The 13,053-nt window shown below is 59.2% G+C and overlaps 1 protein-coding gene across 1 annotated transcript; it reads left to right on the forward strand.

Moving 5' to 3' along the window:
- Positions 1-730: 730 nt before the first annotated feature.
- Positions 731-12,224, forward strand: IL2RB (interleukin 2 receptor subunit beta; the record flags this gene model as incomplete). The annotated part of the gene is made up of 9 exons (XM_084254900.1): positions 731-818; positions 1,208-1,325; positions 1,764-1,845; positions 3,985-4,093; positions 5,432-5,580; positions 6,574-6,772; positions 7,163-7,286; positions 8,617-8,701; positions 11,478-12,224. The coding sequence occupies 9 exons, from the start codon at positions 731-733 to the stop codon at positions 12,222-12,224; spliced, it is 1,701 nt and encodes a 566-aa protein (XP_084111026.1).
- Positions 12,225-13,053: the final 829 nt, after the last annotated feature.

Genomic DNA, 13,053 nt, shown 5'->3' on the forward strand with positions numbered 1-13,053 from the left:
GGGGTTTGGGATGGAGCCCGGGAAAGGCATCCCAGCTTTGCGTCTGCCGTGCATGTCATCTTGGCAGGTGGGTGACTTGGCGCCTCAGTTTCCTCACCCGTATAAGGGGATGGTACGAGCAGCACCCCCTGCAGCTGGTGTGCTAAAGTGCTTGGCACGGCCAAGACCTCAGTGCACCCTGGGGTGCTGTCCTGACATAATCAGAACACTGTCACGGTCGTGGGAAGATGCGGAGGAGTTCCCGGGGGCTGCCTGGGCTCGGGCGGTCTGCTCCGGCTCCGACGCCACATCTCCTTGGCTTCATCCAAAAGTGGGGATGGGAGGCTCTGCAGTAAACACTCCCATTGCTGTCTGAAGTAGAGCCTGGCCTCGATAGCCTCTTGAGAAGGATGTCTGTGGGGCTGAGGGATCAGCAGGGTAGAGAGGAGGCAGGTCTCTGCCGACTCCCCTACGTGGGCATAGCAAATGCTTCCACTTCTGGGCTTCAGTTTCCCCAGGAAAGGTTTGGACTTGCTCAGGGAGCCCCTTCAGCTCTGATGGTGTGCGGGTCCCTGAATGTTTGAAGGAAGGATGCTCGCGGCTGTGGGACAGGAGGACACCATGTGCAAAGGCCCTGAGCTATGGGGACTGAGGGGGCAGCGAGGGCCAGACACAGGGCGGGTGCTCACTCGCGTCTCTCCCTGCTTCCTACCTCCAGGGCTCCCTTCCCCGGGTCCTGCCAGTAGCTGTGATGGCGGTGCCTACTCTGTCCTGGAGCCTGTCCCCCCTCATCCTCCTCCTGACTCTGGCCCTCCCTGGGGCACTCACAGCAGCAAATGGTGAGGACCTGACATCTGGACAGCTGTGCTGTCCCTCAGGGAGGAGGCCAAGGCTGTTCCAGAATCCCTTCCTGGGCCCCTGCCTCGTGGCTGAAGGTCCCTCAGGAAGATAAAAGGCACAGAGGAGGGGGCAGCAGCCAGGCGCCCAGAGATCAGGAGCCCCCAGCCTCATCCCGCCTGGCTGTGTGCGTGGCCTGCCCTGCCCTGGCCTGCCTGTGGGGCCTCGCGGGCTCTGGGCTCAGTCGCCTCCTTTCTGCAGTGGGTCCACTCACCCCTCCCCTGCCCACTGGATTGCTCACCTCCTCCTCTGGGTGGTGTGGGGTGCTGGGAGGAGGGGTCGGGGAGCCCATAGTGCGCGGGCACCCTCAGCCAGCCCCTCGTTTTGCCAGCAGGCACTTCCTCGCTCACGTGCTTCTACAACTCCAGGGCCAACGTCTCCTGTGTCTTGAACCAGACTAGGGGCCTTCAGGCCTCCTCCTGCAAAATCTACGCCAAGTCAAACCAACGGTGCGTGTGGGCCTGGCGATGCCACAGCCTCTCGGGACGGTGGGATGTTCTAACCACTGACTTTTAGGCTCATGAAATCCTGCATCTCAAGCTCCAAGGTGTCAGGCAGCGGAGGGCGAGTCCATGGGCCTCCTAGGCCGGTGGAGGGTTGGTCTGCACCTTCCAGCCCGCGGGGGACTTGCAGCTTCCAATGGCAGGGCTAGTGTCTTGAACTGGTTTGAGTTTCTAGATTGACCTGGCTGCTGTGGGACCAGGCTGGGACCGGGAGGGCCAGAAGGTGCTGGTGAGGGGAGGAGGTGGGGAGCAGGTAGGGGACCGGCAGGAGCCCCTGTATAGCCTGGCTTCGCTGACCACGCCCAGGGCCAGTGGAGCGTCTGTGAAGGGCCTGGGGCTGGTCCTTCCTTCCTCACTTCTAAGGAGGCTCTTTTGCCTTGAAAGGCCATGGATCAAGACCTGCGAGCTGAAGCAGCTGGCCAGGCCTGACTCCTGGGTCTGTAACCTGATCCTGTCAGAAAACAATGTGAGTACTGAGGGGTGGGGGGGGGGGGTGCCCTGCGAGAGGGTGGGGTGAGACCTGTGCCCTTCTAGTGGGGCAGCTGGGCCCATCCCGCCAGCGGCTGCACTGAGGGGCCGGTAGAGGAAGGAGCGCATGTCTGAAGGCCAGAAGTGAGGCTTGATGTGACCTTGGGGCCGAGGTTCCCTGCAGCCCAAGGCACCTGCCTCTGCTCCAGCTTCCTGCTGTACCCCGAATCAAGTGGGGAGGGCCCCCAGTAGGAATAATTACCACCACGTCTGACTAGTCCTGAGGTCTGGCAAGTGCAGGGTGGTGTGGGGTCAAGAGTGGATTCCAGAGCAGGACAGTCTGGTTCTGGCCTTGGCGCCAGGGCCTACCAGCTGGGTGATGGTAGGCAGCGTCCATCTGTGAAATGGGCAGAATTATGGCGCCCACCTTGTAAGGTTGTTCTGAGGGTCCACTCGGAGCCGACATGCACTTGACGCTGTCGTTAGACGGGTCCCTATGATTCTGTGGGTGGGCACCAGCCCCCCTTGTAATGGATGAGGAAGCTGAGGCTCAGAGAGGTGTGGTCCCTGCTCAAGGTCACACAGCCAGGCAGCAGCAGAGCTGGCTTTGAACCTAGGCCTTTTGGACCCCGGCCCGGGCCTTTTACCCTTGCACGAGGCTGCCTCGGGAAGAGGTGGGCGTGTCCTTGGAGGCACACAGCAAATTCTTGTCTGTCAAACTCGCCTCCGCCAGCAGTGACACCAGGGATGCCCAGACCATATTTTACTGCCAAGCATCAGGTTAGAGGCTTTCTCAAGGGAAGGAGAATATGGAAATAGGGTCACACAGTGTGGCTGACAGAGGGGCAGGCCCTGGAACCACAGGCTATGTCTATCCCATGAGCTCTGCAGACAGCCTGGCCTCACAGCCTGGCTCCAGAGTTTCCTTGCTGGTGACCTTGGGCAAGTCCCTAAGCCTCTCTGTGCTTCAGTCTCCTCCACCGTAGGTGAGAATAGTGCCGTCTCCCAGGCTGACAAGAGTGAGATGATAATCTATGAAAAGGGCTTGGCATCCAGGAAGCACCTGCAGGAGGGATACTAGCCATGTCTCTGCAGCGGCAACAGCGTAATAGTAGTGAGATGACAGCACTCTTGCTGTCTGGGAGAACCTGACCCCCACAGCAGCTAGACGTCTGGGCAAGGCCCTTGCGGGACAGGAGGAATTGCTTCCTGACTGACCAGTTCTGGGGTGATCAGGTTCAAGGTTTGTCTTAGTGGGGCTTGAAGCAGGCCAGAGGGGCTGCTCCTGGGACCCAAAACCCCCACCCCAGGCCCCGAGCACAGAGCCTGTCCAGCCTGCACCAGCCCAGCCTCCTGCAGACCTCCCTGTGCAAGGGGGCTTGCTGGGCCAGGGCTGCAGTCTCTTTGTGGAGCTTTGGATACAGAGGCCTGGATTGGAGCCTCAGTTCCCACGTGACCAGAAGCTTGACCTTGGGCATGTTCCTAAACCAACCCAGCCTCAGCTTTCCCACCCGCAGGGAGAATCAGCCAAAGAAACGCTAAGGCGCCTGAGCAGTGCCTGCCCAAGGAGAGGCTCAACACCTGACATTTCCTTCCGGAAAAGTCAGAGTGTGGGGCTGGGAAGAGTTGGGGAGAGAAGGGGAAACTTTCACCCTCCAATTTGTTGAGCAGGTACCATTGCATTGTAGACCTTTTGGGGCGCTCTCTGCTTGCATGCCTCTTGGCATGCAACCTCCTCCCTCCCAGGCAGCTCACTTCACTTTAGATAGGGCTTGGCAAACTATCATGGCCCATGGATGAGATTCATCTTGCTGCCTGTTCTTATAAATAAAGTTTTATTGGCACAGCACCCATTTGCTCAAGTATTGTTTGTGGCTGATGTCTCCCACAACATCAACAGGGGTGAATAGAATTCACAGGGCCTGGCAAGTGAAACAATTGACAAGCTGAACCTTTGCAGAAAAACTTGCCAACCCCTGTGTCAGACGGTGGTGGGCACATGGTGGAAAGGGGCCACCTTCGTGCAGTGTGGGTCTCCCTCCCCGCCGCATCCTCTGCTGTCTCCCGTGTGCTTGTCCACAGGCCTCCCGCCCGGCTCTGCTGCTGACAGACAGCTCTCTCTGCTCTTGTCCCTTAGGACTCTCAGAGTCTGACCGCAGTCGACATCCTCAACCTGACCATGATGTGCGACCACGAGGGGCTGTCGAGGATGGTCCTGACGCAGCTTTTCGACCCTTTCAGAAACAGTGAGTGAGGGCTCTGGGGGGCCTATGATGGGGCCGGCACAACCTTCCTGTCTTCCTCTCTGGGTACTTCTGTGCTCCTGGCCCTGGCATTCGAGGCCACTCAGGACCCTGCCTGAGTGGGGGGTGTCCCTCCAGTACTCCCCTCCAGCTCTCCTCCCCTTGCGGCCTGGATTCCGCTGCGCCAAAACCCAGGTCTCTGAACACGGTGTGCCCATCCCCGCCTCTGAGCTCTGCCACGCGGGCTCTCGCTTCTCAGCAGGGTCTCCCATCTGGAAAACCCCCTTGCCTCCTCCAGGAGCCTCCCAGGCTCTCACGGCCCTTGGCACCTCCTCGTTCTGGCTTCTGCTCTGGCTGCCACTTTCTGATTAAGGGACTGTCTCCTCACTGGGCTGTGAGCAACCTGAGGGCAGGAACTCTGCCATCCCTGTCTCCGTTCTGAGCACCTAAACCCAAGCCTGACCTGGGCGGTGCTCAGGAAAGGTTTGTTGAGTGACTGAGTGCCCAGCCCCACCTACTGCTCTTCTGTCCTCCTCCAGACCTTGGGGGCCGTCACTTGGGAAGAAGTAGGGCAGAGGGTGAGGTCCAGGTAGGGCTGTAAATGCAGCCCTGCCCTGCTGGGTCATCTGACTGGCAGATCATTGAACATGTTGGAGCCTCAGTCTCCTTGTCTGTAAAATGGGAATAATCAGTTACTGCAGCACTTGCCGATGTAAGGAGTCTGCGAGCCCAGACAGAAGCTGTTTAGCACATATTCCAGGAACATTCACTTAGCGTTACCTGTGTAGTTCTACAGTCTCAGAATTATAAAAACATATCAATTTAACTCCAGAATCATAAAATTGCGTAATCATAGAAGATTAAGGAGATCCCATTAAATTAAATTGAAATGATCCCATGTGAAACTCTCCAGTTCTGAGTGCAGAGAAAGCCTGCTTTGATTCATTCATTCAGCAACTATGGAATCAAGCACCTGTCATATGCCAGGTAATGTTCCAGGCATCTCAGGGGCATCACAGAACAAAGCCCCTGCCCTCTGCAAGCTTGCAGTCTGGAGGGGAAGACAGAAAATGAGCGAAGACTTAAAAATCGCTATGTAATATGCCAGGTGGTGATAAATGATGGGAAGAAAAGTAAGCTGGGTGATGGGACAGAGAGTGGTGGGTGGTCAGGGAGGGCTTCTTGGAATAGGGGATATTTGAGCAATGGCCTGAGGTTTTCTGGGGCAGGGGCATGACGGGGAGCAGAGGCAAAGGAGGAGGGTCACTCATCTCAGCTTTATCATTACTGCGTCATGGCCCAGTGTCCCCCAAACCTCCCTCCTCTCTCTCCCTCCTCCAGTTCGCCTGATGGCTCCCACCTCCTTCCAAGTTACTCACATAGAGCCCCGCAGATGCAATGTCACCTGGAAGGTCCCACTGTCTTCCCATTACCTTCAAGACACCCTAGAGTTTGAGGTCCGGCTGAGGTGCCCAGGCCAGAGCTGGGAGGTGAGTAGCTGGCCAGGCCCAGCCTGCCCTGACTGTTCCTTCCTACCACAGCGGCCCCCAGGCAGCCCCCCACTCCTCTACTGTCTGCTCCTGCCTCCGCCTCCTTCACATGCCCCCTTCCACCCTAGGGGCCCCACCCAGGGTCAGATCCAGGGCTGACTCCCTGGCAGGACAGAAAGGAAGCCACCTCCCCACCCTTCAGATCCACACGGTCAGGACCATGGGTCTCTTCATGCACATGCTCATTTGTTTATTTGCTCTCTCACCCACTCAGCAAACATTTTCTGCACACCTGCCGTGTGCTGGGGGCTGGGGGAGGAGGAGGGCGTCATGACACACCTGCTCTCAGGAAATTCACATGGGTGGAGAGGGGCAGTCTGGGAATGCAGGTATCCATCAGTGCTATCAAGACAGTGAAATGCCACCACACATTTCATTGGGGTTGGGGCAGGCCTCTCCAGACTCAGGTAACTAGGGAAGACTGCTTGAAATCTGAGGGTCAAGAAGAAGCTGACCTTGTAGAGATCCAGGGAGGGTTTTCCAAACAGAGGAAGCAGCCACTGTCTGGGCGAGAGGCTGCTTGTGTCTCTGGGGAACAGGAACAACGTAATGAGCACGCGGAGGGGAGGAGGTGGGAAAACCGCCTCTCTGGCGGTGTGAATAGATTTTTTCAGAGCCGGTGCAAGCAGAGGCCTGCGACTAGCTCTGGGCCTGCGAGGTGGCGGTGGCGGGGGCCCAGACCTGGGAGGAGAGTGGGCTGGGGGGCAGCTTGACTGCCAGCCAGGGATGTGGGGAAGTGGAGGCTCAAGGTATGATCCTGGGGTTTGGGATGGAGGCCATTGGGTAGTCAGGGAGCCTAGGTAGGATGGGGGTACAGCTGAGGGGGGTGTGGTTGGAGGCAGAAAAGAAAGTGCTACTTAGCCCAGTCTCCCGCCACAGGAGGTGAGGTAGGCAGTGGCGACCCTCTGCTCTGACAGCCCTGTCTCTTGCCAGGAGGTCTCCCTGATGCAAATCAAGCAGAACCAGCAATGGATCTTCCTGGAGACTCTGACTCCTGACACCCCATACGAGCTCCAGGTGCATGTCAAGTCTAGCAGATATGTGATCTGGAGCCACTGGAGCCAACCCCTGGCCTTCAGGACAAGGCCCGAAGGTACAGGAAAGGCTACTGGGCATGGCTCCGGGGATGCTGGCGGGGAGGCCTGGGTCGGGGTGCAGTGCTCAGCTACATGCATGGTCACCTGCTACCATGCACTCACCAGCTGTGACCCTGCAGGGTGGGCAGTGTGGGCACAACTGGGCCTATTTTACAGATGGGAACAGGGACATGGGAGCAGGACCGTGACCTTGTAAATGAGTGGGAGGTCAGATAGACTTTTCACTTTCTTCTGCCTGAAACTGCAAACTCCATGGTACCCAGGGCGGGCTGCGGTATCCCATGTCTGCTGGGCACACAGCTGCCACCCTGTGGAGGGTCAGAGGTCACCTGTTCCTTGGCGCAGGTCCAGGGTGGGGGTGCTGGAGTGACAGGATTCGTGGGGACACTTCTCTAACCCCTGTCCCTGCCTCTCTCACCACCAAGCAGCCCCTGGGAATGAGATCCCGGCCTACACTTGGTTTCCCCACGTGATGGTGGGCCTCGGCATCAGCCTGTGCTTTGTCTTCCTGGTCTCCCTGCTGGCCAACTGCCGTTACATTGGGCCCTGGTAAGAACCGCCCCCTCCCCCCGCCCGCCCCCAGTGCTGGTTTGACACATGTGCCCCTTGAAGCTTGGGTCCTGGCTGGAACTCTGCTCGGATACACCTGTGCTCCCTCTGCTCTCCCCACATCCTCCCTGCCTGCCCGGCCCCTGACCTTTCCCTGGGACCCAGCCCCGAAGTTGGGACCCCTTGGAACCAGCTTGAGGGGAGTGTTGGGAGAGCCCCATGGAGACCCTTCAAAAGCAGTATCCCCAGGGCTGGAGGATGTGTGTGTGCACGTGTGTGTGTGCACGTGCGTGCACATGTGTCTGCTGTCTGTGTGTTTAGGGGCGCCCGGTGAGTCCCTCTGGGTCTGGGCATTCATTAATGTGTTCCCCTATTAACTGAGCCCACTCATGCCAGGCGCGCCGAGTGCTGGACATGTGGGCAAGCCACAAGCAAGGGGCCCACTTCATGGGCTCACAGCCTGGCGGGGAAGGCAAACGCTGATCACACATGTGCTGAGGATGGTGAAGGAAGAGAGGAGATGTGTCAGAAGCAGACAGAAGGGACAGGGCCTCGGCAGAGGGGTGACTAGGGGAAACCTTCCAGAGGAAGTGATCATCTAGCAAAATCTGAAGGAAGCGCTCACCAGGCAGGTGGAGGGGGTGGCAGTACATCCCAGAGAGAAGAGACAGCATGTACAGAGGCCCTGGTGGGGAGGAGGAAGGAAGGAGAGTATGGGGAGGCGGGTATGACAAGAGACCAGAGAGGGTCGGGAAGAGGGCTGCCTGCAGGCTGCAATCTGGGCACTGCCAGGCTTTCTGGGGCTTTGGCACCCAGGGAGGCAGAAGCATACAACTACTGGAGGGCTCGCGTTAGCAAGGAGAGCATGGGCTAGAATGAAGCCCCCAGGGACATCCCTCCCCAAAGAAAAACCCAAGTGCCATGTGCAGTGCACAACCTGAACCACCGTCCATGGCCACCCTGATCACATAGTCTCTCCCCGCTCTGTCCTCCTGGTTCCCTCCGTTCTGGTTCTTCGGGTCCCCGCAGGCACAGCTTTTTCTGAATAGCATCTGCTTTGTCCACAGAATGAATAATACTGTCACACACGTGACTTGTGTCTGTCTCCACATTAACATGTCAGTTCTTGAGAACAGGGGCCTTCTCTGTTGGGCTTTCTGTGTCCCCAGCACCCGGGACAGTCCCCTCCTTTAGTGATCAAGACTGACCAAACGGATGAAAGATATGGAGGGGTTCTGTGCGTGCCCTCAGAGCTGAGGGGCTCAGGGCAGGACACCATGGTCCCCTTCCTTTCTGACCAACTTTCCCTCCTCCCCTCTCCCCCATCCAGGCTGAAGAAGGCTCTGAAGTGTCACATCCCAGACCCTTCAGAGTTCTTTGCCAAGCTCAGCTCGGAGCATGGAGGAGATTTCCAGGTAGGTGCCTGCAGGTGGATGGCGGGAAGGCAGCGGGCCAGAGGGTAGGGCGTGTGAGGGGTGGGGAGGTGGTGCTCCAGGAGCGGTTTTGCACCTTGTAGAGGAGACAGAATGCAAAGTGGGCAGGCTGGGCCCTCTCCCAGAGCTGGCACCTTTGTTCTCAGGCTGAGTGGCACCTCCTGTGGGAGCCAGGCAGCTTGGGTTCTAATCCCGGCTCCACTACTTCCTGGCTGTGTGACCTTGGGCAAATTGTGGAACCTCTCTGTGCTGTTTCCTTGCCTGTAAAATGGAGGGCAGGTGGTGTTACCATGCATGTGGCCCAACAGCGCTGCCCAGCGTGCAGTCAGTGCTAGCACCCCTGCAGTCAGTCTGCTGCCCACGTTCTCCCCTCCACGAGCTACACAGACCTGCTCCGCAGGGACGGTGCTGCCCTTGGCCTGCCCCAAAGCCCTGGTTCCCAAACAGGCCCATTTTCCAGCGCCCACCTCGTAGTAGCTACTCTCCAAACTTTGCTTAGAGTTGCCTCCCCTCCCCCAGGAGACATCCATTTCAGGAAGGTAGCCTCGAGGTGGAGGGGGATACGGCGGGCTGCTTCTAGCACCCGGCACCCACTCCAGGCTCCCTAGATGGTTAAGGGGTATGAGGTGGGGGTGGAGGGAGGTCAGGAGTAGCTTAGGGGCTGGAAGCCACTTGGAACCATGAGCTGGCTTTGGGGTTCTCTGTCAGGGCTGATCAGGGCCCCTCTGGGATTGCTTGGAAACGCCCAAGACTAGGGACGGCTGACCTGCAGTACTCTTGCTGTGAGGGAATCTGTCTCCTTAAGATCCCTCCTTCAGTCCTAAAGGCAGAGAGCCCCCACCCTGAGAGGCATCCAAGCAACACTTGGCTGACTGAGCCACATAGCGGAAGGGGTTCCTGCATGGGAGCTGGGTGCAGGCTGGACTAGGTGCCTCCACAGACCTCTTCCAGGTGGCAGTCCTGATTCTAGGATGCTTTGAGTGGGAGTGGGGAGTGGGATCCTTCCGGAAAGCTGTGAACTACCCCATCTTTGCCAGAGGTCACCCTAGATCTAGATGCCTGGCCAGACCTAGGCTGAGGAGGAGGCATCCCAAAGAGCCCCTGGGGATGCACAGTGTGGCTGGGGCTTGGGGCTGACCAAGAGGCCCCCCTTCTGCATCTCTTCCCCGGGACCCCTGCCTCCAAGGTGCCAAGGCCTGCTGCCCTGTTCATGGACCTGGGAGTGTGTGTGTGTGTGTGTGTGTGTGTGTGTGTGAGAGAGAGAGACAGAGACAGAGACAGAGACAGAGACAGAGACAGAGAGAAACAGAGAGAGACAGAGAGCTGGGTTTTTCCTTGTGTCCCCTCCCCTCTGCTTTTTGAACAGAGCCCAGGTCCAGGAAGTGGTTGACCACACACACCTGAGGGGCCCAGGGGAGCCCTGGCACACGAGTGCCAACCGCAGGCCTGGCCTCCCCTCCGTCCACGGGCTCAACGCGGCTGTCTGGCCCTGCCCCCGCCCCCCCTTCTGTGTCAGAACCCCATCGACCTCTCCCTTCCTAGCTTGCTCTCCTCCGCTGCCATGCTCAGTTTACCCTTGCTGTCTCTCTTCCAGACTTTCTCCTGTGAGGCGTGTGTGCGTACGTGCACATGCGCGCACACGTACATGTGTGTGTGCACGCATGCGTGTGGACGTGCATATATGCTCGTGTGTGCACATGCACACAAGTGTATGTGTGTGGATGCGTGTGTGCGTGCATGTGACATCGCAGTCCTGCCCCGGGAACTCGCTCCAGGAGGGAGAAGCAGGACATGTCTCCACCCGTCCGTTCATTTGTCTGAGTCGATTGATTGGGCCCCAGGCCCTGCGCTGGGACTGCTGGGAAAGTGCACCGGGCTGGGAAAGTCCAGCTGCTGAGGGGTCCCAGGGCAGACGGCTATTGTGGCTCTCAAATGTCCCACCTGAGTCTCCCCGCACACCGCCCTGGGGGCCCTGCTGCCCCCTGCTGCGTGCTCGGGGACACAGCCTGTGCTGGGCATCCCACCTTCATTTTCTGATTCGACCCCTCCCTGCTGGCTGCAGCAAGAGGGTCCAGAAAGAGGGGGCTAAGTGCAGTGGAAACTGAGGCCCAGACAGGTGCAGTGAGCGGCCTGGGGTCACACGGCTAGTGAGTGCAGGGACAGGGCCGGAATCTGCCTCTCCCAGCAGAGCCCGGGGCCCGCTGGACTCCAGAGCTGAGAAGGTTCTCTCTGCAGGGAGGGGGTGGGGGGGCGGGGTGAAGGAGGGGCATCAGCTTCCCACCAGGGGTCTCCATGGCAGTGAGTGGGGAGTCGGGGTCCCCACTATAGCCGGCTGTGTGATCAGGACCAGGGCTCACCCAGCGCTGGGCATTCGCAGCGTGAACACGACGTCTCGGAGGGCCTTTCTGCTTTGGCCTGGGTGGGCTGACTCGCACGCTCGTGCCCAACACTGGGGCTCCCCCTTTGCTACGTCCCTGTACCTAGAGCAGTACCGGGCTCATAGTAGGTACACATCATCCTGCCCCACACTGAACCAGCATCTTCCCTGAGCACGTACTGTGAGCCAGGAAGGCTTGCGTGGGGACTGGGAAGAAAACACATTCCTGGGGCCAGCCCAGACGGTGACCATGCCAGTGCACGGGTCGGGGGTGCAATCAGGGAGGCTTCCCAGAGGAGGCAGTGTTGCGTGGCCTGCTGGAGGAGGAGAAGGCAGTGTCCGGCATCCCACTCACCCTCCCCCTGCTCTTTCTCCTTGCAGAAGTGGCTCTCTTCGCCTTTCCCTTCCTCCTCCTTCAGCCCCAACGGCCAGGTGCCCGAGATCTCCCCACTGGAGGTGCTGGACCGGGACACTAAGCCCATGCAGCTGCTCTGGCTGCAGCAGGACAAGGTGCCCTCACCCTCGCCCAGTGGCCACTCGCTGACCAGCTGCTTCACCAACCAGGGCTACTTCTTCTTCCACCTCCCGGATGCGCTGGAGATTGAGTCCTGTCAAGTCTACTTCACCTATGACCCGTGCACAGAGCTGGACGAGGGCAGGCCTGAGACACCCGAAGAGTCTCCCCTCCCGCCCCTGCCGCATCTGCCGGGCGAGGACGATGCCTACTGCACCTTCCCCCCCGGAGAAGACCTGCTGCTCTTCTCCCCCAGTCTCATTGGTGGCCCAGTTCCCCTGCCTATTGTCCCGGAGTGCACTGGGGCTGGTGAAGAGAACCTGCCCCCCTCCCTGCAGGCAGGGGTTCCCAGACATTGGGTCCCCCAGCCCCTGGGGCCTCTCAATCCAGGAACCCCTGACCTGGTGGATTTTCACTCGCCCCTGGGGCCTGCATTGGGGGATACAGAAGATGAGGTCCCTGCCCCCGACTCTGGGGAAAGGCCTGGCTTCCCCTGGGTCAGCCCTCCCAGGCAAGGTGAGCTCAGGGTCCCCACCTCCTGCCTGACCCTGAACACCGATGCCTACCTATCCCTCCAAGAGCTCCAGGATCAAGACCCGGCTCACTCGGCGTAGACAGATGCCCCAGGCTGGGAGGCAGGTGGCTGCCCGCTGTTGTCCCGGGCGCAGCTGGGAACTCTGCCTTCAAGGCTTGTCTGTGGCTGAGTGTCTCCACCCAAAGCATCTAACTCAACCCCGCACACTCGAGTTGTTCCATTCCCACCCTCCATGCTGCTCCCAACCAGGACCTGCAGGGGAGGTGGCTCTGTGACTTCCTTGCCCCCGTCCGTCCTGGAGGCGCCCAGGTTTTGTTTGAGAAGCTGCTCTCTTCAGGGAGAGTTCTCGTGGGATTCTTTGCAAATTAGGGGGTTCCGCTGCCCCTGTTTAACCCCTACCATGACTCTTCCCGGACCTCGCACCACTTCTTCGCCTGGCCCTTGGCCCTCCAGCGTCGCGTGGAGACGTCCGCTTTTGGAGCCTCCCAGGGGTCCTGCCGACCGCTTGGGGCCTTGTTTGCACAAGCTGTTCTGCACCTGGGGTGCTCACTCTTCTCTCATCTGAGCGATGAATTCTGCCACCCTTCAAGTGTCAGTTCTGCTCCCCCTGGGGGGCACGTCTCCTTGAGGGTGCTGAAACTGGAGATTCAGTGCTGGAGGGACCAGCTCTCAGGGTCACCGGGCAGCTGGCCAGGAGAGACTTTTCACTACCCCCTTGGGACTCTTGTGACCCCGGTGAGCCTGGCTAGGCATCCCTCATGTTATGCTTCAGTGTGGGCATGAATCTCCCCCAAAGTGGACTCTAGCTGGATCTTTCCATAATGGCTTCGCAGATAACTCAGGTTGCCTTCACACAAGGGGCGCCGCCACCGCACTGGAGGTCCCTGGTGCCTTGAGTGTATCTGAGT

This window comes from Talpa europaea, assembly GCF_964194135.1.
Source record: "Talpa europaea genome assembly, chromosome: 15".
Classification (NCBI taxonomy): Eukaryota; Metazoa; Chordata; class Mammalia; order Eulipotyphla; family Talpidae; genus Talpa; species Talpa europaea.